A 25,981-nucleotide genomic window follows, 5' to 3' on the forward strand; every position below is an offset into this window, starting at 1 on the left:
CGCCCCGAGGCCACCACGCTGAGTCCCAATTTGCCCAACCCACGGGAGCCAAGAGCCACTCACGGTGCAGCGTCTCACACTCTCAAGTTTTGACCTAATTCCTTGAAACCTTGAGAGCTCTTCATTGCTAAGCGACTTGACACAATTTACAAAGCCCTGCTCACCTGTTTTCAGTACGGAGCGGATGCACAGTGCCTCCCTCGCCTCACTTCCAGGAAAGCTTCTGTCAACCACACAGATGCGAACGTGTTCCCGGCCCACAGGGGCCCTGGGGCAGCAGGACATTCCCACCGCTCACACACGGCCCACACGCCCGCCCCCGCGCCTGGCTCTGCGCCGTGGACGCCCCCCTCCTGTCCAGACTCTAAGTAACAAAGGAACAGCACCCAAAGAACAAGGGAGGACAAAACATTTAAGTTATTAAATCAAATATACAGAGTGATTCATTTAATATGTACATATTTACAAAAATGCACTTTCACGAGGAGGGGCGGCCGGGGCCGGCAGGTGGGCAGCGGCCTGGTGCCCACGGCAAACGTTGACAGTTGCGAGGGGAGAGTCTGTGTGAAGGCACTTGTCACAAGCTTCAATACTGCCGCCGTCCCGGGGAGAACAGAGCAGTCAGGAAGGGCACTTCTGAAAGCACAGTTGAGAGATCTCTGGAGCGAGTGCTCTGGGCAGGAGCAAGCGAGGACGGCGGACTGGAGCGCGGACGGACTGGCGACCTGGCGAGGGTCTGCCCACGGGCCTCGGGCCACGCCGACCGCCACGGGCCCCACCAATGACCTCGAGCCCCACTGCAACCGCAGGTGCCACCAACAGCCATGGGCCACGCCGAACATCACAGGTCCCGCTGAGAGCCACGGGTCCCGCTGTCAGCCTCGGGTGGTCCCACCGACAGCCATGGGTCCCACTGGCTCTTTGGCCTGGAGCCACTGAGAACCCCAAGTGAGGAATAAAGGAAGATTCTGTAAACAGTGCACCACCTCTGGGAACAAACGCTCAACGACTTGGTGAGAGCACAGACATCCTTGCTTTTCCCTGCCACACGGCGAGTGCGACACACAGAAACGTTACAAAAATAGCAACTATCCGAGAATACTCCGTTGTTTTCCGCCTGACAGTTATCCAATAATTTATACAAGGTTAAAGAAACATAGAAAATAAACATCTGCTTTTTGCTTTTGGGGTTTTTTTTTTTTACACAAAATAAAGAAACTATGCACACGGCCTCGGCCTCCTGTGGTCCGGCGGGTGGCGTGGCACCCGGCGAGGGGTCCCGGGTCCCGGCCCAGCTGGCGGCCGCAGCCCTACTCCCGGACGGCACGGCACGCGGCGCTGAGGCTCCCGACGGCGCGGTTGTCCACCTTGGGGCCCGAGGCCCAGCGGGCCGGCCTCCCAGGCGAGCGGCCGGGGTCTTTGGTGAACTTGCGCGAGAGGAACTTCTCGGCCTCCGGGGAGTCGTGCTCGCCGCGGCCGGGCTCCTCGTCCTCCTCGTCCTCCCTGCCGCCCGCCGGCCCGGGCAGCGCCTCCCCCGCCCCGCGCGGGGCCGGCGTGAAGTTCTTGCAGGGGAACAGCGGGTCCTTGGGGCCGCCCGGCCGCTCGATGGGGTTGCGGATGGGGTTGAGCGGGGCCCACTGGTTGTTGGCGCCCTCCTCCCGCGGCAGCCGGCTCCTCTCCCGCTCTTTCCTGCGCTTGCGGGTCCACCACACGCAGACGGCCACGCACGCCAGACACAGCACGCTGAACACGCCGCACAGCACCGACACCAGCAGACCTGGGGCGGGGCGCCGTGAGGGGACCGTCGGGCGAGGGTCCTCTGGCTCCCGGTGGTGGGCTGGGGAGGGGGTGCGTGGGGGGCTGGGGGCCCTTCACTGGCAGGTGCAGAGCAGCTGCAGCGTTTTGTGGATTGGACGGCCCCCCGGCAGGGCCGGGGAAATTCGCAGCCCCTCCCCTCCAAGCCCCACGTGCCCGAAAAGATTCCCACAGGCCCAGGGGGCCAGGAAGCGGCCCCCCTTCCCCCTGCTCACCTGTGGAGGAGCTGCCCATGACGACCGTCTCCACCTTGACCTCGGTGACAGCCAGCAGCAGCGAGCTGTTGTTCCCCCGTCGGGTGATGGCCGCCACGATGGCATGGGCCGCACTCTGGATCAGGCTGCTGTCGGGCAGGTCGCGGGCCGGGCTGAAGGACTGAGGCAGAGGACAGAGCTGAGGGGCAGCCCGCCCGCGTCCGGGGGCCTGTGACCCCCACCCCCCGTGGGACAGCGTGCCTGGCCCCGTGTGCGGCCCCAGGGCACACTGAGGTTCCCATCCAGGCCAGCGGCTCTCGGTCAGCGGCAAGGAGGGACGCGGGTGGCTGTGGTCCCACGAGCAGGGCCGTCCTGGAGCAGAGTGAAGGGCTTGGGAACCTGCGGCCCCAAGGCTTCCTGGAGGGAGGCTCATCGAAGGGGGGTCCTGGGCGGGGGATGCCCCACGCTGGGCAGTTCATGGGAAGGTGGATGAGGCCTGGTCTGCACTTTCCCGGTCTGGACCCCCCTGCACCTGGGGCTGGGACGGCTGTCCCTGCGGGTAGGCTCCCAGCCCCAGCCAGCCACGCCTGGAGTCCAGAGGGTGCCACAAACCCAGCACTGGCACCCGATGCCGGGGCTCCCCCAAGCCCTGCCGGCACCGTGCGGCCCTGCTGCCCAAACACCGGCACCCAGCCAGCACCCCGAGAAGCTGCTCTGCCCCTCACCCCTCGTCTCTCCCCGCACAACCCCAGCCACAGCCTCCCCCGACCCCGTGGTGCCCATTTACGTCGGGTACCCACCTGGGCCCCAGAGCAGGGCCCCAAGGACACCCACTCAGCCGAGGGCCCGGGCGGGTGGCCAGGCCCTGACCACACATCCCAAGGCGGCCTGAGACCACGGGCACCCCTGCTGCCATAGACACCAAGAACACAGCACAGGCGAAGTAGGGGGCCAGGTGCAGCCGAGGCGGCAGGAAAATTAGGCTTCCACCCACAATCCCGCCCGCCCCGTCCCGTCGGGCAGGCCCTGGTCTTAGCGCCGCACCCAGGCCACAACTGACCCCCATGGTCCCGAGTCCGGGTCCCACATGAGGGCTCCCCATCCTGAGGCCCCGGGCTTACGAGCTTCCTCACTCCCCCCACCCGGCCCTCAAGGGATCCTCCAGCTATGCCCCGCTGCTGTCCACCCTGGCCCCTGACCCCTCTCCTTCCGTCTCTGGGTGCTGCCTCTGTACCCCGACTCCTGCTGTCACCCGGGGCCTCCCACAGTTCTGCGGACCCCTGCCCAGAGTCCCAGCTGCACGCGCTGGCCCCGCGGAGCTGCACATGCGCCCTGCCTGGCCCCTCCTGCCCCCCTCGCCGGGCTGACAGCACCCCTCCTGCAGGCCCGCCCCGGCTCCGCCGGCCTCCAGCAAGGGCACGGGGAGATGCCACAGCCCTAAGCTGCGCAACTGTGCCGGAGCGGACTTCTGGGTCTGTGGTCACCCCGTGTCCCCAAGTAAGTACCTGGGAGCCTGCCTGGCCTGGGCCCTCTGCCCCAGTCCCCACCAGGCGCACGTGCAGAGGGGGACCCTGGAGAGGGGGGCGCTGAACAAGGGTGGCCGCCCCACCCGCCAGTACCCACCATAGCCACCTCCACGGCGCTGGCCTCCGAGGACGGCCGGTCACAGAGCAGCACGAGCAGGCGGTCCTGGGCCACCGCCCTCGTGGCGGGCAGAGCGCGGATGCCCGAGCAGACGGCGCCCACGGTGGTGCCCTGAGCAGAGACGGGCTGCGCGTGAGCACGGCCCGCGGGCCGAGGACCTGAGGGCGCTCACCCCAAGCCGGCACCTCGGGCAGGCGGTGGGACACGCCTTACAGCCTGTCTGGGGGAGCAGAGCAGGGGTGCGGGCGGGGCGGGGGGGTACCGGCTCCCACAGCAGGACACAGACCACCACCGTGGTCAGGGCTGGGTGGGGCCTCACCCGGAGCTCAGGCCAGAAGGACGTGAGGACAGGGACGCGGCCGGAGTGAGAAGCGCCCACCGAGCTGTGGGCTGCCCCCCCAGCCTCCCTGGAAGGCCACCTTCAGCCCAGGCCCCGGGACAACTGGAGGGACAGGCACCTCGGCCCAGGCTGGCCACTCCCCTGGGACCAACACGCCACCTCCTCCGACCGCACGCGGCCAGGCTCCCCAGCCTCCCCGAGCCCGCCGGCGCCAGGCAGGCAGCAGGGGCCTCGGGCCATCCCGGTGGCCACTTGAGGAAGGGTGCGGGGCGCAGTGGGCGGCGCCGCTCACCTGGGGCAGCCGCTCGCGGTCCAAGTGCAGGGTGAGGCGGGCGCAGCTGCGGTCCAGGTGGCCGGAGCGCGGCCGGCAAGAGCTGCCGGACAGCCAGGGCTCCCCCGCGCCACACTCCCCCCAGGCCGCGCAGGGCGGCTGCAGGCACTGGCCCGGGCCCTTCTCCTGGCACTGCTGCCCAGGTGGGCACTGGGTGCTCAGGCTGTCAGGCCGGCCAGCCAGCAGGCAGGGCTTCCGGCCGCACCACACCTGGGCACACGTAGATGGGACCCGCAGACACACCGGCACCACGCGGGGGGAAAAGACACGGTCGGGTCAGCGAGTCCCAGGGCAGGGCAGGGCAGGGCAGACCCAGGTCTTCTGGAGCCTGGCTCACCCGTCCCCCTCCCCCAGCACCCTCACAGGGTGAGCAACAGGGTCATGGATGAATGACGGGGACCCCAGGCCCAAGGCACTGGGGCATCAGACCCAGCAGGGCAGCGCGGGGAGGCAAGGCTGGGAGGGAGGGCCGGGCAGGGCCGGCTGGAGAGGCTCTGGGGCAGGAGCCTCCTGCACCTTGCTGCAATCCCGGCGGCCGTCCAGGCAGCGGCAGCTGTTACAGTCCTCCACCCAGGAGCTCCCGTGAGGGAAGGGCACGCCCTGTGACCAGCAGGGCCTCCCGAACACGATCACTGCAGAGAAGAGGAGAGGTGGGGGCAGCCGTGAAGGCCAGGTCTCGCCCTGCCCCCACCTGGCATGGCCCTCGCCCACTATGTCCCCCCACACCTACCCTCCTGGCACCGCGGGCCAGACCGGCCAGGAGGGCAACTGCAGCGGTAGCCGTTGATCTCGTCCACACACGTGGCCCCATAGGCGCAAGGTGAGGACTGGCACTCGTCAATGTCTGCAGGGAAAGCGGGCGGGCTCAGCGGGCAGCAGGAAGGCGGCTGGGGCGGCATGGGAGGCCCTGGCGAGTGGGAGGAGCAGCGCCCAGCCAGCTTGGGCCTCGGGTTGCCCTGGGGGGCCCTCTGAGCTGGGCCTGGCGCCATCACTGTCACCAGCCCGAGGCTTCGATAAGCACCACCCCCATCTGCCTCTGGACCGGGGGCGGGGGGGCCTCTGGGTACAAAGACCTCAACCCAAACTAGGGTCTACCCGCTTGCCGGGTGGCGGGGGACAGATAGAGGAAACTGGGGCTCAGACTGAGTTGGGAGCAGCTCCCAGGGCTGGGGTCCCACAGCCCTGCCCGCCCGGTGCCCCCGGCCCCTCACTGATGCGGCAGTCAGGGCCCGCGAAGCCCGGCGCACACTCGCAGCGGAACCAGTTGACGCCGTCCACGCAGACACCGCCGTTGTAGCTGCAGGGGAGAGGGCGGGTGTCAGGGGGCCCAGGACAGGCCGAGCTCCCCGGCCAGCCCACCTCAGGGGCTGCCACTCACCAAGGCAGAGGATTGCAGTCGTTGGTATCTGTGTTTGCGGAAAGAGGACAGTGGGCACGGCATCCACCCGCCTGGCACCCATCCGTGCCGAGTCTGGGGCACCCCAGGCATGCAGGGTGGGAGGATACCGAGCTCCCCGCCAGCCCACCGTGACCAGCCTGGAGGCGACTGGCGTAGGAGGGCGGGGCGCGCGAGCAGGACGCCCAGGCCACAGGGCGAGTGGTTGGCGGGCGACGGACAGAGGGCAGAACACAAGGGAGGGGGCTGGGCTGCGGAGCTCAGGGGGTGTTGGAGGGGGCACGGCAGATCTTGGGGTTCAACTGGACTTTGGTGGCCAAGTGCAAGGGGCAGGTCTGTGAGGCAGATTCGAGAGGGAGCAGGACCCGGAAGCTGGGGGAGAGAGGAGTGGGTCCCACCCCACGCCCACGCCCACGCCCACGGGCTCACTGTGTGTGCAGGTGCGGCCCTCCCAGCCATCCCGGCAGATGCAGGAGAAGGAGTCCCCGCTGCCCACACAGGTGCCCCCATTCACGCAGGGGTTGGGCAGGCAGCTGCTGTTCTTGGCTGCAAGGGCAGAGGAGGAGAGGAAGGAGGAGGAGGAAGGGGGCTTTCATCTGGGCTGGGCAGACCGGGGCCTCCACCCCACGCCTCCAACCCAAACAGCAAGGGGCAGACACGGCCAGCGTGCCCTCGGGGCTCCTCACCGACGGTGCAGGTGCTGCCCTCCCAGCCCGGGGGGCAGGCGCAGCGGAAGGTATCGCCACTGTCGTAGCACGTGCCACCGTTGCTGCAGGTGTAGGCGTCACACTGGAACTCACCTGCGGGCACACGGCCGCTCAGGGGGCGCCCGGAGCAGTGGGCGGCATCCCGGCGGGCAGCCCCCAGCGCAGCAGGGGCTCGCGGGCACTCACGCGAGTGGCAGGTCTTGCCCTTCCAACCATCGTCACACGCGCAGTAGAAGTCGTTGACCAGATCGTAGCAACGGCCGCGGCTGTGGCAGGGATCGGGAAGGCAGTCGTTGGGATCTGGGGGTGAGGACGCCGGTCAGCGGGGGGTCACCGGCGCTCAGGGAGGGCTGCGGGGGGAGGAAGCGCCGGAGCTGGGCCAGGGAGAGACAGAGGGGGTGGGGAGGGAGAGCGTGTGCCCCTCCGCCACACACACACACAGGCGCCGCTTCCGGTCACCAGCTCGCCACGTGGAGCCGGTGACCACGTGGGGCCGCTGGGGCTGAGGTGTCCGGTGACAGGCCACGTGGGGCCCGAGGGAGGGGCAGCACGGCCCACTCACTGGTGTCACAGAGCTCGCCCTCCCAGCCGCTGGGGCAGAAGCAGCGGAAGGCGTCCACCTCGTCGATGCAGGTGCCCCCGTTGCGGCACGGCTGGCCAAGGCAGTCGTCGATGTCTGCAGGAGGCGGGCGTGAGCCAGGTCCCCAGGCCTCCCGGCCCCCGCCCGGCCCCCTGTCCACAGCCACTCACTCTCGTGGCAGTAGGTGCCTGTGAAGCCGCTGTCACAGACACAGGAAAAGTTGCCCCCGGGCTGGCTGACGCAGTGTCCATGGGGGCCACACACGCCGGAGGGGGCCACGCGGGCCACCCTGGTCCCGGCCTCGAACCCGCAGCCATCGACCACTGCCACAGAGATGGGAGGGGTCAGCCCCACCTCTGCAGGCCCCACCCCCTCACCCTACCCCACCCCTTCAGGCCCCGCCCACACTGCAGCCACCTCTGCAAGCCCCGCCAGGGCACGGCGCCCGGGGCTCAGAGCAGTTCTTGCCGCCCATGTCCTCGGGGCACGCGCAGTAGTAGTCGCCCTCCAGGTTGTAGCAGCGGGCCCCGTCCCGGCAGGGGCTTGGCTGGCAGAAGTCAACGTGCACCTGGGGAGGGGGGCATCCGTGAGAGCCCAGGCCCTACTGCTGGTGCTGGACGACGAGCCAGGCCTCTCTCGTGTCCACACAGGGAACCCCCAAGATCCAGGCCCCATCCGGACTAGACACCCAGGCCGCTGCAGCCAGAGCCTGCAGGAACGCCCAACCCTGACTGCCCAGGCCCCTCAGCCGGACGGAAACACCTGCGGGGGCCAGGCCCCTCCCACCACCCTCGCCTCCAGGGCGGCCCTCTTCCGCTGCATCCGGCCTTCGCCCCTCCTACCGGCAGGAAGGCCAGCTATTGGCCCCCCTCCCCAGCCACCAGGGCCGCCCTCAGCCCTGTCCGTGGGTCCTTCCCAGAAGCATCACCGCCAGGCTCCAGACCCGCCCCTTGCACCCCTGCAGCCCCACTACTCTCCCCTGCGATGACCAGGGCGGGTCAGAGGGTGATGGGTGCGCGAGCCTCTCCTCAGACCCGTGTGTGGCACCCCCACCCCACCCTAGGGCCCCTCTTTCAGGGGCCCATGTGCCCTGCCCCGTCAAAGCCGCCTGCCCTCCAGCCACAGTGGGAATCAGACAGACAGGGCTTGGGGCAGCCAGCTGACCTGCCAGGGCTCCCGGCCCACCCCGCCAGGAGGGGCTCGTCCTGACAAGCAGTGACCCTGCGACCCTCCTCTGCCCCTGCCCAGCCAGGCAGCCCAGACTCTCTGCAGGGCCGACACCCACTGTGGCCCCTCCTGGCCACTCGGACGGGCCACCCGGGGCAGCGGCTGGAGGAGGCGGGAGGCAGGCAGCACGCGCAGGCCTCACCTCGCAGAGCGGCCCCGAGAAGCCCTGGGGGCAGTGGCAGCGGAAACCGTCGACCAGGTCCTCACAGAGGCCGACGTGGCAGGGGCTGCTGGCACATTCGTCCAGCTGGCGCTCACAGTGCCGGCCCCCGAAGCCCCGTGGGCACACGCACTGGTAGCCGTTCACCAGGTCCTGGGGGGAGTGGGGGGAGTGGGGGGTGAACCTCCCACAGCCGCCCCCGCAGGCGGCTCCCCCCGACGCTCCCCCAACGTGCGCGCACGGCACGGGGCCAGCCCTCACCTTGCAGGTGCCGCCGTGCTGACACTGGCCCCCACAGTCGTTGACGTCTGCGGGCAGAGGCGCGGGTCACGGCTGGGTCCCCCTCTCCCCCAGCCCTGCCCGCCTGCGGCCCGCCCACCCGTACTGACTGATGTGGCAGTTGGCGCCCTTCCAGCCCGGGATGCAATCACAGTAATAGCCACCAATCAGGTTTTTGCAAGAAAAAGCATTAAGGCACGGCTTCCCTTCGCACTCATTGGCGTCTGTGAACGAGACAAGGGCAGCGATGGGGCCCGGGCCCCACCTGCCCCGGCGCCCGCAGCAGCAGCGCATGCCCAGTGCACAGCCCATGCACACACGCGCCCCGCGGGCCCCTTACCCAGCTGGCAGGTGGCTCCCCCCCACTGCTCGGGACAGATGCACTCGAAGCCGTCCACCTGGTCCACGCAGGTGCCCCCTGCCGCACACGGGTTGGAGGTGCACTCGTCAATGTCTGCACAGGGTCAGAGCGAGAGGTGTGGGGTGGGAAGGAGGGACACGGGCCTGGCTCTTCCTGTCACCCCTCCCCTGACCACAGCCGCCCACGTGGACACGGCCACTCCACCCCCACCCTCCAGACCCCTCAGATGCCAGGCTGAGTGCCCCAGACGCACTGGAGTGGGCACTCACCAAGCGCACAGGTGGGCCCGCTCCAGCCGGATGGGCAGTGGCACTCGAAGCCTGAGGGCACCTCGTGGCAAGAGCCCCCGTTGGCACACGGGTTCGAGGCGCAGGCATGCTCGGCTGTGTTGAGAACCACAGGGAGTGGGTGTGGCGGCCCAGGCCCCCTCCTTCCTCCCCAAGCCCCCAAGGCCCCGAGGTGGGAGTGGGGGGTGCCTGCCGCACAGAAGGCCAGAGAGGTGGGCCCCGCCGGCTCCCGGCCCCGACGTACCCCGCTCGCAGTTCTTGCCCGAGTAGCCGTCGGGGCAGGCACAGCGGTACTGGTCGGGCTCCGCGTTGATGCACGTGCCCCCGTTGGTACAGGGGTGGTGGCTGCCGCAGTAGTTCAGGTCTGGGGGCAGGGGTGGGCGCTCAGGGAGCAGACCGAGACCCTCGCTCCCTACCTCCCCGAGGCGCCGAGCTGGGGCCTCGCCACCCGCCCCTCGCCCGCCAGGCGCACCTTTGTTGCAGAGCAGGCCGCCCCAGTTGGTCTCGCAGCTACACTGCCAGGGCTCGACACAGCTGCCGTGCACGCAGCCCGGGTACGGGACGCACTCGTCACAGAACCTCCCCTGCCAGCCGTAGCTGCACCTGGGGAAGGCCGAGGGCCGTGAGGCCACGTGCGTGACAGCGGACCCCAGGAGCTCTGGCCGCTCCCAGGGTGGCTTGGGGACACGGGCGCAGAGTCACATGGGCCGCCCGGGGCCGGCAGCCTCAGCCTTTGAACCGGAACGGGCCCCGGGCCAGGCGGGGGTGACGGTCCCGCCGGCCAGCCCGCACCGTCACGGGCGCTCCCGGCCGCTGGCCTCGCACGGTTGGCCGCAGCTGTCCAGTCACTCCTCCCGGAGCTATTTTGGGACTCACCCCAAGCAGGGCCCCGAGAGCCAGCGCCAGGCAAGGAAGGCGCTGCCGGGACCCCACGAATGAGAGGGCCAGGTGCTGCCAGGCCTGGGCAGGCCAGCGGGGCATCAGGAAAGGACTCCTGGCCCGGCTCCGGCCGGTAACCTTGGGCACAGCACGTGACCTCACCTGTGACTCAAGGGCAGTAACTTCTCTCTCCACAAGGCCCAACCACGGGCGCATCTCACAGATGGGGACACTGAGGCCCACAGGCTGCCCCAGTCCAGCCCTGAGAGAAGCCAGATTCAGGGCAGTTCTTGAGCCAGAGGAGTCACCGCTCCCTGGCAAACGGCCTCAAAAGGCCTCTTGGCTCCAAGGCCATGACCCCGAGGCCTGGCCCTGCCTAAGCTGTGGGCCAACGTCCTCTCTGGGAAGTCCTTCAGGAGGAAGAGCAGAAAGACACCCAGGCCATCAGTGAGGGCCCGGAACTCAGCCAGCCGGGGGCACTGCTCTTGGGGGAGAGAGACCAGCACCCTGTGCTGGACGCCCCAGGGCCCGGCGGGCTGCCCTTCAGGCCCTGGACGTGACCCCCAGGGGACCCTCCCTAGAACTTCGTCCCGCAGGATGGAGTGACGTCCGTGCCATCAACCACCACGTGGATTTATTTTTGGAAAAGGAAAGAGCCACGGCCCTTCCCGGGCCGCCCCCGAGTCCCACGGCACCCAGAAGGGACGCTGGCCACCTCAGCCAGTGCAGGACAGGGAAACCAAGGCCGGTGAGAAGGGGCTCCTCCAGCCCCCGTACCCGGGGAGGCGGGGGGGCGGTGTGTGTGCCGGCCTGGGCCGCACGCCCCCACCCACCACCCTCCCTCCAGAGGACCCCGGCCAGGGAGCACGAGGGTGCCTCGGGCGTGCTCTCGGCCCTGGGTGGGGCGGCCCTCTCCAGGCCCCCCCCACCTCAGCTTTCCTGGCCCTAGAAGCCCAGGGAGGAGACGGCAGGAAGGCACGGCCATCTCCGCAGCATCCGGTGGGGGTTTGTCCTGCGCTGAAACCTGAGCCCTGAGCTACAGGCGGCAGCTGGGCCTCACCCGCAGGCCAGGGAGAGAGGCGGCTAGGGCTCACCTAGAGCCTCCGTCCCGAGAGTCCCGCGCCGCACCCCCGCCCCTCCGCGCCTTCCTGCACAGCCCACACTGAAGTGGAGGGCGGGCCCGGGCCCTCCCTCCCCTCCCTCCCACCCTCCTCCCACCCGGCTGCTCCATCGCCGGCCACCCAGGGCCCTTAGCAGGGCCCCAGGACTGCGCTGCCCACGGGGCCGGGCCAGGGTGTGCGGGGCTGAGACCCAGCCCCACTGCTCAGGACCCAGGTGGGGACCTGTCTGCCCGGAGTCCCAGGGCTCATGCCCACCACACAGGTCACAGGGCAGGGCTGCAGGGGAAGGCCCTGGCCAGGGCAGAGAGCGGTCCCGCACCCAGTCTCCCACCCAGGATCTGGTTCCTGGAGGTGCCTGTCCCTCAAGACATGAACCCGCCCTGGGCCAGGCCCCCAGGTGCCCTCTCACCGGCGCTGTGCTCCCCACGCCACTTGGAGACCCACTCAACTTGTCTGAAACCTGGCAGAGTGAGTGGCCGGGTGGGTGCAGCCCCAGCCCCCCGCCTGTCCCTGGGCAGCCTGCCCGCCTCCCTGCCCTGGGCCTGGCGGGACTGCTCCACACGCCACTTGCCAGGCCGAAGCCACCACAGGACGAGCAGAGAGAGGGTCACCCTCCCATCCCGTCCCGGCCCCCGGCTCCCAAACACTGCCCTCCCTGTCCAAACTCAACGGGGGAGTGACTAAATTTCTCTGCTTAGCGCCCTTATCTGAAAAACACAGCTGGGAGCAAACCCGCCCCGCAGAGGGGGTCCTGGGACGAGTGAGACCCAAGGCTGGGGCAGAGGCCTCACTCACTGCACCTGCTCACCTCCCTGCCAACGTGCAGGCCCCTCCCAGGGGCTCGCCCCTGAGCGTCCACCTGGCCCCCCAGGCCCAGCTCCCGGGCCATCCTCGTGCACCCCCGGCGCCCACCCTTGCTCACACACCCTAGAGAGCCCTGCTCGAAGCCCTCCCAGCTCCAAACCCTGGCCCCGCCCCTCCAGCTGTCCCAACCCCCCACCGTCTCCGCTCACTACCTGGCAGAACTACTCCTTCCTTCCCACAGCCGCCTGACCCTGCCCAAGCCGGCAACTCTACCTTCCCCCCAATCAAGGTCTCCGATGGCCTCCACTGTCTGCACGAGGCTGCGGGGACCCCTCTCTCTCTGGCTCCCTCTGACCCCCGGCCAACCCTGTGTCACTGCCCAGTTCCCTCTGACTCGTGGCGGTGGCCTCTGCCAGTCCCTCATCGTACAGTCACCAGCAGGAGGCTGGAACTGGCTCCTGGACCTCTTCTCCTCTCCAACTGCCCCCCGTCGGCTGTCAGCACCGCCCGTGTGCCTCAGGGGCTCACCCGTGTCTCGGGCCAGGCCTCTCTCCGCATACCCAGGGCAGGGCACCTCTACATCACCTGCTGCTCTCACCTCTGCCTGCTGCGCCTGAGCCCATCCCTGTGTCCAGTGGCACAGGATATAGAAGGCTTGGGGTCCTCCCCGATCCCCCACTCTTCCACTCCAGGACGTCTGCAGGACCTGCCCACCCTTCCACCTCCCACTGGACCGTCACCATCACACACCCCCTCCCCAGCCTGGCTCCTCCCACACAGCAGCTGCTCTGGTCCTTCCATCCCACCTCACTCAGCTCCAAACTCTGCAGCAGCCCCCCCTTCTTTTCTAGGTCCCCCCCACACACTCACCACCCTCCCCCTGTCCTCCACCCAAGAGCACAAGCCACTGGGCCCTCTGCACCTCCTATGCTGCAGACACCTGCCCTCGGGTGGCTCTCTGCCTCCCGGACTCTGCCCCTTGTGTATAAGACCGTCCCAACCAAGTTACGTGAAACGGCCCTGGCCGCCCCCCTCCCCAGGCCCCCACCACCCACCACCTTGTCCTCGTGGGGCTATCGCTGTCGGGCACGCCCAGGCTCTGAGGCCGCGTGCGTCCCTGCGCCGATTATAAGCTGCGTGGGAGCAGGGCCCGTGTCCCCACTCACTGCGGCCCCAACACCCAGCTCCCCAGCGCCGCGTACACAGCAGGCGCTCAGCCCAATCCTGCTGAGGGAGCAAGCGTGCCTGGAGAGCAAAGAAGGGGCAGGCGCCCGGCACTCACCTGCACTCCCCAGGCACGGAGCACCCCCCGTGGAGCAGGTTACATCCTTGTTTACACACGGCTGCAGAGAGAGAGACCAGAGAGGCGCCGCTGCCGCCAGCCATGCACGGGCCCCCACAGCCCGGAGGCAGGCACGGGGTGGGGGGGCCTCCAGGTGGCGCCCCGCACAGCCCCCCACATGGTACTCCTGTGGCCCTCCGCGTGGCACTCCTGCGGCCCTCCGCGTGGTACTCCCGTGGCCCCCCGTGTGGTACTCCTGTGGCCCCTCCGTGTGGCACTCCTGCGGCCCCTCCGCGTGGCCCCGCGCAGCCCACTCACCCTCCTTGCACTCCTTGCCCATCCAGCCGTCCATGCAGGCCTTGTTGCCGTACTGGTCGCAGGTGTAGTGGCCGAAGAAGTCGTTGCGGGGCCGGCAGAACTTGTTGCAGGTGGCGCTGTAGTAGTTCTCGTCGCAGCGCACACGGATCTTCAGCTCCAGGTGTGCCACGTGGCCGCTGAAATGCAGGCTCTTCCAGCGGTCCTCCGGGTTGATCATGCCCGCGTGCGACACCCGCTCGATCAGCAGTTCCTCTTGGGGGGGCGGCAGAGTCAGCCGGCGCAGCCGCCCCATCCCCCTCGGAGGCGCACAGCCCGCGAAACCACGCGGCCAGCGGCCTCAGGCCACAGAGCCGGGACAGCAGGGCCACTGCAGGAAGTGCGGGGCTAGAGGGGCCTCCTGCTCCCCAAACGCAGGCGGAGCCGGCAGGGCTGGGCGGGGGCGTCCCCGCCTGCGCCCCGCAGCCCGCGGCCCTGCTCCTACCGGCACCCCCACCGGGCACCACGCCCACCCCTCGCCGCTGGCCACCCTCCCGCCCCTGCTCCGGGACCCCCTCTCTCTGAGGGCCTTCCCGGCAGCAACCGCACCGCTCACTACCGCCCCCTCTGAAAACAAGCCTCTCTCGGCCCCGAGAATGCACAGATCCAGCGACCCGATGGCTGGGCCTCCCTTCAAACCAAGCTGCCGCGTGGGTGGAAGCGCCCCAATCTGGCAAGCACAGGCACAGGGCTCGTGGTACGTCTCCCTACGCGTTCGTACCAGTTTGGGGAAGTCTGCAATAAGAGGCTAAGGATCCCGTGCACCACCCCACCCCCGAGCTACAGGGAAGGCCAGGCCCCTCCCAGAAGCGTCTCTCCCTGCGCCGACCCATCGCCGCCCGCCCAGCCCCACTGACCGCCGCTTCCAGCCCAGCCCCTCTGCGTCCCCACAACATTGTCACCCATGGGACCCAGGGGCTCGGTCTGCCTTGGCATCCAACTGCCCGCGTGACACTGCCCCCAAACGCAGCGCGTCCAGACTGTGTTCCGGCCCGTCCGCACAACGGCTTCTCGGCCCTGTGGCTGCTCAGGCCACCCCTACCTGCTCTCACCACGTCCAACCCATCAGCAAGCCCCGTGCCTTGACCTTCAGAGCGACCGGAGCCCCTCTCACTCCGCAGGCTGCTCCTGGCCCCAGCACCCCCAACCGCCACCTGGGTTCACACAGCGGCCTCCTCGCCCCTCTCCACGCCGGCCCCGCAGCCCGCCATCCATGCAGCAGCCGGAGCGACCCCGCTCCAGGGAAAAGCCAGCCACGAAACCTCCGCGACCCGACCCCGGCCTCGCTGACCTAATCGCTGCCTCCACCCTGCCACGAGGGCCCCGTGCTACTCTCCAAACACATCGGGCTCAATCCTGCCTCAGGGCCTCGGCACTCACTGCTCCTGCCGCGCGTGCAAATGCTCTTCCTTGTCTGTCCACGGAAAACCTCTCTGCCCTACTACCGCAGGGCCCCGCAGACGCCGTGCAAGGTCGGCCAGCCACCAGGTGAGCCTGCGGGGGAGGGCCGCCAAGCCCCACGTTCCAGGGCAGATGGGCAGAGAGGGGCTCAGAAAGCCAGAGAGAGCTCTCGGCAGCAACCCACTCCGCTGTGCTGCTGACCCGGCCTCAAAAGAACAGGCTTGGGTTTGGGCATCAGCAGGAGGCTACAGGAGCACTGGGGAGGCCCAGGTGCAGGCCCTGGGCCCTCGGCCCTCGGCGAGGACACATGCCCATCAGAACAACATAGGCGAAGCTGAGACTGGGGAGGAGGGCAGTGCATGCGCAGCTCAGCAAATCACAAGTGTGGCAGAGCTTCCTGGCAGCCAGGGCAAAAAGGGAAACAGCGCAAAGATCCTCAGGGTAGAGGCAGCTTTCCTGCCACGTGGGCCTTTGTCCCCAGCAGGCAAAGGACCAGGAACCCGGCTATGTGCACCTCCGTGAACGAGGGGGTCAGCCTCCCGGTGCCCTGAGGAAGGCCTTGCAGGCAGCGATCCACCCAGCCGGGGCTAACTCACCATCCGGGGTGGTGCCATTGTCCCAGTCCCAGGCCTCCACGATGAGGGTGAAGGAGCGCTGCGGACACAGGGAGGGGCCCGTCAGGTACCCGAGGCCCCGGCCCAACCCTCCCCGCCCCGTGCCTCGGCCACACCCCCACTTCACCCCTCGGCTATGAGGAGGGGTCGCCTCAGCAGACCCCGAGATGACCCCCTGGAGGAGGGAGACTGCCCCTCCAGGTCACGAAGGCTCAGGGGGCGTGAGCTCGCGGCTCCTGCAGCCCCGTGGCCCACCTGCCAGCCCGACTGGCTTGGGTCAGGACGGAGAGAAGGGAGAGTGACCCAGACGGAGCAGCGGGCAGAAGGCGGGCACAGCTGGAGCAGCTGCAGACAGGGGTCCCGGGGGGCCCGGGACCAGAGGGGGTTGAGTGGGAGCCCCCTCGGCAGCTCACGGGGGCCCAACCCACCGTGGGCAACAGGAGGTCCCACCCCCAGCCTGCCCGGGAGGGACGATGCCCCATCACCAGGCCACGGGACGGCAGGGGCAGGCCCCCCCCCCCCGGGACACAGTGAATGTCTGCCCCACTAGCCCGCCTCACCCGAGACCAGGAAAGCGGCCCCTGCTGCACAGACAGGGAAACTGAGGCCCAGGGACTGCCCAAGGCAGCCTCAGCCTATGCTCTCTCCCCCTCCCTGCCCCCAAGACCATCCGGCCCTCGGGCGCCAGGCAAATGATGGGGTGACATCACTGAGCAGCCCCAGGACACCGCCGCCCCGCCTGCCGTGAAGACAGCCAGTCACTCCCAGGCACAAGCTCGCGCCTCGCCTCACCCCCCCACCCCCGCCCAGCTCTTCCCCGCCCAGGACCCTCCGTGGCTCCCCCCTCCACGCTGCTCGGCCCTCTCTTCGGACCAGCCACGAAAGTGCTGACTACCACCCACCCAGCCCTAGCCCCACCCGGGCTGGGGGCTCACAGGACAGGGCCACCTCTGGGACCACGGGCTGGCCGGCTTGCTGCCCAAGGGCTACTGCCCTGGGGAGGCCAGACTCCTCCCCACCCTCGGCACCCCCATCTCCCAGCTCCTGCAGGCTGGTTTCTTCGCCCCTGCAGCCGCCTGCCGGCACCCCACCCCACTCAGACCTAGCTCTGCCGTCCCCCACATCCAATCACATCCAGCTCCCTGCGGGCTGCCTGCCACATCCAATCACACCCACAGCCCCTGGACACCCAAGCGTGGTCCACCCTCGGGGACCCTCCTCTTGTCCCCTACCCCGTGCCTCCAGCTGCCCTTCCTCTTCCCGCCCCTCCCACGACACAGCCTCAGGGCCCAGAACACACGTGCCCACCCTCAACTTCGCTCAGCTCACCTACGCCGCTGCCCCTGCCCTGAGCCCAGCCCCCCAGCAGCTGCCTCCCAGACACCCCTGGATGACCCGCAGGAGCTCATGCTCACAGCCGCCACCCTAGGATCCACACCCACCCAAGAAGCATGAGCAGGAAGCGGGGAACCATCCTCCATCCTTCTAGAACCCCGCCCCCCGCCCCCATGGAGCTGTCCCCAGGCTCTCAATCCCACCTCTTGAGTCTCCCTGAAACCCACTCCCTCAATCCTGCCACCGCCCTCTGCCAGGCCATCAGGATCCGTGCCCAGGCTGCCCATCCCCACCAAAGGGGCTCCCAGCAGACACTGGGGACTCCACACCCCCGTCCACACCCTCAATGACCCCCAGGGCTCTGTCCATATGTCCCCCACTGCTCAGCCTTCTTGGGGCTCCCCGTGGCGTGCGCCCTCCTCACAGGTACCCAGCACGCCCACCCTGCCCCTGGACCTTTGCACACACGGCTCCATCCCTCTGCCTGGAATGCCCCCCTCAGGCCAGCCTTCCCCTGGCCATTCCCACTCCTGGTGACAGCTGGAGCGCCCAGCTCCTCCCCAGGCCGCACTCACTCGTCCATCCATCCGTCCATTCATCCATCCATCCATCCATCCGTCCATCCATCCATTCGTCCGTCCGTCCATCCATCCATCCATCTATCCATCCGTCCATCCATCCGTCCGTCCGAGTGTGCACCAGGCACAGCTCAGCCACCGGGAACCGGAACCTCTGCCCCGGCGGACGGGTGAGTCAGCGGGGCACGGAGCTGCTGTTCTAAAAGGGGGGTCAGGGCAGGCCGCGGAGAGGGTGTCTCTGCGCTTGAGGCTGCAGAGTACGGGAAGAAGCACCCCGAGCAGGAGCCACGTGGCAGGGCCTCGGGCTGGAAGAGCAGGGATGTGGGGACAGGGGACTCAGAGTCAGACCACGGGGCTGCCAGCCCCTGTGCCAGTTCTGGTGCTAACGCTTTGCAACAAAGTGGGTGGCTGCCAAGTGGGTCTGAATGAGGCCGGAGACCAACGGGGCTTCAGCAGTCGTGCTGGCCACCTGGTAGAACGGGCTACAAGGGAGAACACAGGAGGAAGCAGGGAGCTGACGTGGGCTGCGCCCAAGAGGGCGGGACCACGGCGGTCAAGGCCCCCAGGAGGGCAGGTGGAGGAACGCCCCAGGCCGGGCTGCCCATCCCACGGGGCGCTCACCCTTTGGGGCAGCCGGAGTCCACCTCCCCACACCTGAGCTTCGGGGAGTAGGGAGCGCCTCCTGGCTCCCAGGAAACCCCACGCCAGCCACTCAGGTAAGATTACCACCACCTTCGCCAGAGCCCAGGGCTCCGGTTACCTGCTCCCGTGGGGACGTGTGCTGCCCGCCCACCTGCAAGGGACCCACCGCCCGCCAGCTGGGTTCTCTACACCTGGACGGCAGGAAGTCATCCAGAGAGAACCTGAGCCGGTGGGTGGGGCGGCACCAGTGCTGGGCCTCCACCTCTCTCCTCCTCCCGACTGGCCTCTAGGACTCAGTTTCCCTTCTGCAAACGACAACCTTTCATTCCAGTGCTGCTGCCTCGTGGGCCACGGGCCCGGCAGGGCTTTGTCAACCCCAGATCCCTACAGAACAGGAAAAAGGCAACGGGCCTGGACGGGAGGCCTCGAAGGGCGCCCTGTCATCCCAGGGACCGGGCTGGGGGTTGGGTGCCTGAGCAGGGTCGATGACAGCTAGGGGCCGGGGGCGGGTTCCCTAGTAAGCGGGCAGAGGAACACCCCTGGCCAGGCACAGTTGGGCCACCAGCCTGCCCAACCTTGAGAGGCCCACCCAGCCGGCTGACCTTAGTCTCTGAAGACCCAGCCACACCTCTTCCAGAAAGCCCGCCCTGACCTACCCCACCAGAATCCCAGCCCGACCACGGCCTTCTTCCTGGCCCACCCCCAAGGCCAGGTCCAAACCCTTTGTCTGACCCCCCAGAAAGGATGATGGGGCGGCCGCCCAAAAACATGGAAATGGCACAGGGCAGACATGGGGCCGGATGTACCACACCCCACGGCCCAGGGCACCCCAGGCCAAGAAGGCCTAGCACAGACCCTGGACCCACTGCCCTGGTCCACGGGCTCCACCCTGGTTCCTCTCCCACAGCACCCTGCATCAGCGCCCGGCCCCCCAACGGAGCAGAGCTTGATGCCGGCGCCAGGAGCTCTCAGCACAGATACGTTTCCTGAAACCCGAGCTTCAGAAAGGCCAAGCCTCTGCCTCCATTGTCCCCCGACAGGGAGGGGAGGGGGCCACCTCCCCTCAAGGCGCTGGGCCCTGGCGCCCCGGCAGGAGGAGCAGACCGCCAGCCTCCCCACAAGAGAAGCCAGACGCCCACACTCCGCACCAGGGACCAGCCAGGGCCTTGCCTGGGCGTGCCCCTCCCACCCCACTGCGGGCCGGCAGCCCACGGTCTCCTGACACCTCATCACACGCACGTTGCGGGACTGCAAAGCCCACAGTCAGGTCGACCCTGGTCACACCAGGCTCACGGTAGCCTGGGGGATGAGGACCCCGGTGCACCTGGGGTCTGGGGGGATGCGGACCCTGGCTCAGGCCTGAGGATTAGAGATGCCTGTCTCCACCGAGAAGCCCCTCATCGGCCCAGCGTGCCCTCATCCAGACACCACTCCTGAGAGGATCCCTGAAAGCCACAACTCCTCCGCGGAGCCCCCGCCCAAAGCCTCCAGCAAGCTCCTCCTCGCCACGCTGCAGCCTTGCTCCCCAACCCACCTCTCAAGGCCCAGGGACAAAGCCCCAGCCCGTATCCAAGCGCTCCGCTGGCCGGTGCAGCCCTCCCGGTGTCCCCACTTTGCCCGAGAGCCCCACCCTGCTGCCCCAGTGTCAAAGCCTTGACCAAGACCCCTGACGTACGAGGCAGGTGACGGGGCATGCAGCAGGTGCAGCCTGCCGAGCCCCACCTGAGCAGGACCCCAAGGCCCCGGTGGGAAGGTATGGACAGGAAGGGGGCAGAGGAGGCCCTGGGAGCAGTGTGGGGAAGGGGTCAGGGTCCACGTTAGCCCCCCACCCCAGTCCCCAGCTCCTTGGGGGTCGGGAGCACACGGAGGGTGGTGCCACACACCACCCAGGGCAGCCTAGGCGCTCCCAGGCGCAGACCTTGGCCTGGCCCACCCTGGGATGGGGGCTCGTGCTGCTGACAAGCCCCCTTGGCGGTTGGACGTGGGGGGGGCTGGGCCCCCTGTTCACATCCCGGCAGACCTCCCCCTTGGGTGTGCATGTCCCCGACTGGCCCAAGTCCCCCGCCCACCCCTGAGCGCGTCACAGCCCCCGCAAGGGACTCCGGCCTTCTACTGGGCAGCCAGCGAGGAAGGGGGGTGACTAGACCAGCCGGAAGGCCAGGCTGGGCACTGAGCCCTGAAGCCCTGTCCCCCCCTCACAAGACCACACGGTTGCACCACGCGGCCAGGTCCCAGGACCTGCTCTGGCCCACCATCTCAGGTTGGCTACACCGCCAGAAACGGGATCAGGCCCAGGCCCACCTCGGTTCTCCTCACGACTCCAGCTTGGCCTTCACGAGCGGCCACACCCCATCCGTGCCACCATACACAGCAACCCCCTCAAACCCACAGGGCTCGCGCCGGGAGAGGGGCCCTCGACCTGTGGGCCAGGTCCTGGGGTCCCAGGTACCAGAACGTAAACCAAGTAGACGGGTGTGGCCTGCAACTCGGCAGCAGGCCCCCTCACTCAGGGTCCCCGACGCCACCCGGCCCCCCCAACACCCCCGATGGCCACCTACCACAGCCAGGCAGAACTCACTCGTGTGCACGTGTACACACATGTGACCAAACGTGGCCTCCGCCCTACTAGCTACGGGCCAGGCACTGGGGTCAACAAGGTATCACCTACCTCCTGGGGGGACCAGCGGGACGCATGCGGACATCCATGCGGCGGGATCAGGAGAGAAGGGGCAGGCCTCACACCCAGGCGGACCCCACCTCCCTCACCTCCAAGACCCTGGACACGCCCCTCTCCAGAAAGCTAAGCCCGACACCAACCTGAAACCACAGGCAGCAGACAGCGCAGGTGCCCCGACCAGGCCTGGGGCAGCGGCGGAGGGGGGTGTTCGGGACTGGCTGAGGGTCACTGGGGTAGGTGCAGTGCCCAGACCAGCCGCCGGTCCTCCCCCTCCAGGGGCCCGGGCCGGGTGCAGAGGGCGGGTCCCACACCCGTGCACCCCCAGCCACCTTCAAGGCCCTGCTCACACCCCTACTCCAGGGTCCTGAACGGCAGCCCGTCCACCTGAAGCCCCGAGGCAAGGCCCGGCCCCCTCCTCGGTCCCCAGGGCACCAGACACAGTCCTTGCTTTCTCTGGTCAGGGTCAAGGGCCCTAGTGGGCACACTGGGCTCCAAACTCGCCCCAGCTCACGGGATGGAGTTGGACTTGCAGCAGGCAGAGGCAGTGTGGCCCCAGGGCTGCTGCCGGCCGAGCGGAAATACCAGTGCGTTGGCATCGCCGCACCAGCTGCAGGCCTGGCAGCCAGGCCACACTACCGGCAGGGAGGAGAGGACAAGAGCAGCCCCCCCCCAGCACACGGCTACCCCCCCAGCCTCACCCCCGCCCAGAGGGTGGGCCACCTGCTCCCTCCGAGAGGACCCAGCTGGGAGCAGGAGGAAGGGAGGTGAGCTGGCCCGGGACCTGGTGCCCAGCCTGCAGGCTCCTACCTGGGGAGACCAGGGCCTGCCCCGTCCCGTTCCACCCCTGGCCGGCCAGCGGGGCCGAGCGCCTGAGGGACACGCGTTGGCCCGCCACATTCCTCCAGGCCTCCCTGCCCCCACGCCCACTGCTGCCAACTTGAGCCGAAAACACATCCTCAGGTAGCGATTTCGAACCGTGCTGGCTCCGGCCCAAGTGCAGATGACAGGCTGCGGGCCCTGCTCAGACCTGCCTGCCGCGCCGCTGCGGGGGCGAGGGGGCTGGGCTCATCCCGCGCCCGGGGCCTCCCAGGCCGCCCCTGCCGTTTCCACCCCAGGGACACATTCCCCACCCGAGGCCCCGGGGTCAAGGGAGACCCCAGAGGCCAGCCAGGTATGTAGGGGCAGGGCTGTGGCCCCAGGGGGCTGTAGCCCGGGGTCAGGAAGGGGGTAAATAGGGTAGGGGAGGCCCCCGGCCCAGGCTGAGGAGAAGGTGCCAGCACAGGGCCCAGAGCCGGGTCGGGGAGGAGGGCATCGGGCCCAACTTCAGCCAGGCCGGCCTCAACCCCCCGTCTCTTCCAGGACCGAGACATCAGGTGGACATATTCCTGTTGGCTCCCGCTGGCTGGTCCAGCCAGAGGTCCTTAATCAGAAAGACAGCCCCTCAGTCGGAGCCTGGCATCCTGCTGCAGCAAGCCCACCCCAGCTATAGGGACCTGCTCCTGCACACCGAGGCCCCGCGTTTCAGGGTCCTCTCTCATCCCTGCCCCCACCCATGCAGCATGCAGCACAGACACCCGGGAGGGCCGGGGCCCGGTGGCTTCAGGCCACATCAGGCAGCAGGAGGCCTTGACCTGCCCAACCACAGCTCCCTGCAGCCCACGGAGATGAATCACGTCCCTACCAGCATTCTCAGGCCCAAGGCTCCTGCCTGACAAGCCAGCCCCAAGCCCCCTCCCAAAAAAGAATAAAACCAAAAACCCCAGACTGTGAGGTATAAGGAGCCTGACAGAGAACCACTGCACCAAGGCCCACTGAACCTTCCCCCCGGGTCTGGGCCAGAGGCAAAGGCTGCCACCAACACACGTGCCCGAAGTCCGCTGGGACCCAGGTCCCCCCGCGCCCGCCGGAGCTGCCCCCCCGACCCCCGCCCCCGGGCATCCAGGAAACTGCAGGGCGGGCGCTGGCTGGCCGAGGGCCCGGGCGGCTCCGCCGGGGCCTGCCCCAGACCAGCCCCAGCACGCGCGGCGCACATGCCTCCGCGGCCTGCCCGGGCCCGAGCCGCCTGGCCGCGCCTCCCCACCCAGACAGACACGCGCAAGGCGACGCAGGCACACGCCGCGGGCCGCCGTGCACGCGGGCCGAGGCCACCCCGCCCCGCCGCGACCCCCGCGCGCCCACGTGCCCGGGCGCGGACCCGGCCCCACGGAGCAGGCGCCCGGGGTCCGCACGCCGCGCGGCGCCCCCTGCCGGCCCCACCCGCCGGGTCCGGGCGCGCGCGGCTCGCACGCACGCCCGGAGCCGCAGGTGCCGGGAGGCCGAGGGGCCGAGGGGCGGCGGGCAGGGCGGGGCCGGGGGCCGGGGGCCGGGCGCCGAGGGAGGGGAGGGCTGGGGGAGGAGAGGGGGGCGCACGTACCGGCCAGGCGAACTGGAAGGGGATGACGACGAGACCCGGGTCCTGGTCGCCTCCGGCCCGGGCCCGGGCCCGCGCCCGGTCCCCCGCGGCGCCCGCCGGCGGCAGGTAGAAGGAGTTGCCGCCCAGCACGGGCGTGGCGCCGTGGCCGTAGCTGCAGGGCCCCGTGGGCGTCACCTTGGCCTGGTACTCCTTGAGGCACACGCGCACGTACGTGTCGCACTCGTCGTGGCCGCAGCCCCCCGCGCGCGTCGTCCGGCCGTCGCCGTCACAGCAGGCGCCGCTCAGCAGCTCCCCGTTCACGTTCCGCAGCGCGCTCAGCTGCAGCTCGAAATAGCCCATGGGCCGCGCCGCCTAAAAATAAGGCAGAGGGAGAGCGCAGGGAAGCGCGGGCCGGGGTCGCGAGCCGGGGCGCCCCGCCCCCACCCGCCGCGCAGCCTCGAGGGCTTCCGAACCGCGGCGCCCGCAGGCGGTGCCGCCGGCCCCGAGGGACGGCCCGGTGCGCCCCGTCCGCGCCCCCCGCTCACCTGCACGCAGAGCGCCAACAGCAGCAGCAGCTGCCGGGGCAGGCGCCCCCGGCCCCGCGCCCGCATCGCCTCCTCGACCCCGCCCGCCGGCCCGCCGCCGCCGCCGCCCCTGCGCGCCCGGCCCCGGCCTCCCAGTGCCCGCCTGCCCGCCCTCCGAACGCCGGCGGCAGCGGCAGCGGCAGCGGCAGAGGCGGCGGCAGCGGGCGGGGTCGAGGCGGCGCCGCGCGGGCCCGGGCGGCGGGCGCGCTGGGGCTGCGGGCGCGCGGGGGCGGCGGCGCTCGGGCTCGCAGGCTGCCGCGCTCCGGCCCGACCCGGCTCCCTCGCGGCGGCGGCGGCGGCGGCGGCGGCGGCGGCGGCGGCGGCGGCGGCGGCGGCGGCGGCGGCGGCGGCGGGTCCCGGCCTCGGCTCTGCGCGCCCGCGCTCCCGGCGCCCGCAGCCAACAAGTTCGGGACGAGACTGACAGCTCGCTCGCCCATTCGTCACCCGCGTACCTGCATATGCATGAGGGGGCGGGGCCGCGCCGCGGGGTGGGGCTGGGGGGGGTGCCGGGGGCGCCCAGGATTTAAAGGCGGCGGAGGACTCCTCCTGCCAGCGCCTGTACCCGGCGCACGTTTCCCGGCGCCCTCGGGCGGCGGGGTGGCGGGGCGGCGGGGTGGCGGGGCGGCGGGGTGGCGGGGCGGCGGGGCGGCGGGGCGGCGGTGGCGGATCCACTAAACCCTCCGCCGAGCCGGGAGAGTGGGGCCGGGCGCCGCAAAGCGGCTTCCCCTCGCCCGAGCCCCGCCGGGTGTCAGGAGCCAGGGGGTGGGGCGCCCCCTGAGGTCACCACCGTCGTCCCCTCCTATCGGTGCGCCGCCTCCGCGCTGCTCGCGGTCCCAAAGGAGATGCCTCCTGCACAAATCAGGGCTCGGCCCCACGCGGGGCGGGCGCGGCCTGGGACCCGAGCCTGCCCGGCCCTGCTGCTCGCTCCCCTTCCCCCGTGAGTGCCCCCATCCGTGCCGCTCCTACCACCTCCACTCCGGCCGCAGGGGGCGCTGCTCCTCTCCGACGCCCCGGCCCTCGCCGACTCACTGCCTGCGGGTCAGGAAGCCAGGGAACGAATGTTCTTCCGCGCAGACTGTGTGCCCAGTTCGGTGCTGGTGCGGGGGTCGCCAGGCCATACTTTCGAGGAACGCCCAGGACGGGTGTCGGGGCTTGGGCGGGGGGCTGCGAATAAAGGACGGTGGTGCACCGCCAAAAGGACAAGGAGAGGGCCGCCCAAAGAGGCGGCTGCTGCTTTCCCGGTCGCCAGGCCCCCATATCCCACCCTCTGTCATCACCTTGTTGCCCTCTACTGGAGTAACCTCGCCTCGCCTCCTCCGAGGCTCCTTGTCTCCAAACAACCCAGCCTCTCCGCCAGTCAGCGTCCCTTTCAAGGCTGGAGCTCGCCTTGGCCGTTAGGGATACCGCTTCGGTCCAAAGGGAGACTTCCCGCTCAACCTCCATAATAACTGGGCTTTCTTCATTCCCCTGGCTCCTCCGGCCCTGGGCTGGATGCTGGGAGTGCAGCCCCTGCCTGGAGCTAATCACTGCTACAATTTGTGGGGGGGGGGGGGTGCTGGAAGCCTTCCTGGAGGAAGAGAACTTTGAAGGCCAGGTTCAGGGGCAAGGGCAATGGCAGAAGGAACTCAGAAGCACAGGCACTGCCCTCTCTCACACTAGGATATGTAGGTGCAGCAGCAGCCTAAGGGGCCTAATGCCCTGGTTTCACCGCCCAGCCTGTGGGTCCAGGCCTCAGGGACCTAAAGAGATGGGCCTGGCTTTGCTCACTCCAAGCGCCCATCCCTACCTGAGCCCCTCTGTAGGCTGGGAGGGGGAAGGACACAAGCCAGGCACCGCCATGCACAGTGACCCCCACCAAATAAGGGAATGTGAGCTGTGTTCAGAGCCTTCCAGTTGCTTTCTTCCTGAGGGTGGGCAGCGGTTACTGTTGTGGGGACAGGGGGTTCCCCGGGGAGAGGCTTCCTCCTCTTTGCTCTGGCCCAGAGACAGTACTGAGT

The 25,981-nt window shown here is 69.3% G+C and overlaps 1 protein-coding gene across 2 annotated transcripts; it reads right to left on the minus strand.

Moving 5' to 3' along the window:
* Positions 1–411: 411 nt before the first annotated feature.
* Positions 412–24,027, minus strand: JAG2 (jagged canonical Notch ligand 2). Of its 2 annotated transcripts, XM_059915150.1 has the most exons (26): positions 23,946–24,027; positions 23,422–23,772; positions 15,759–15,816; positions 13,726–13,977; positions 13,408–13,468; positions 9,794–9,924; positions 9,566–9,685; positions 9,304–9,417; positions 9,014–9,127; positions 8,784–8,897; positions 8,656–8,702; positions 8,377–8,547; positions 7,425–7,575; positions 7,178–7,330; positions 6,990–7,103; positions 6,614–6,727; positions 6,407–6,520; positions 6,150–6,266; positions 5,703–5,730; positions 5,536–5,621; positions 5,055–5,168; positions 4,841–4,956; positions 4,286–4,534; positions 3,633–3,764; positions 2,031–2,190; positions 412–1,777 (listed from the first exon to the last, which is right to left on the minus strand). In XM_059915150.1, the coding sequence occupies exons 1-26, from the start codon at positions 24,009–24,011 to the stop codon at positions 1,311–1,313; spliced, it is 3,714 nt and encodes a 1,237-aa protein (XP_059771133.1). In that variant the 5' UTR covers positions 24,012–24,027; the 3' UTR covers positions 412–1,310. The 2 variants fall into 2 exon arrangements, with proteins under 2 accessions (XP_059771133.1, XP_059771134.1); XM_059915151.1 differs by lacking the exon at positions 8,784–8,897.
* Positions 24,028–25,981: the final 1,954 nt, after the last annotated feature.

Source organism: Balaenoptera ricei, chromosome 2 (genome assembly GCF_028023285.1).
Source record: "Balaenoptera ricei isolate mBalRic1 chromosome 2, mBalRic1.hap2, whole genome shotgun sequence".
Taxonomy (NCBI): domain Eukaryota; kingdom Metazoa; phylum Chordata; class Mammalia; order Artiodactyla; family Balaenopteridae; genus Balaenoptera; species Balaenoptera ricei.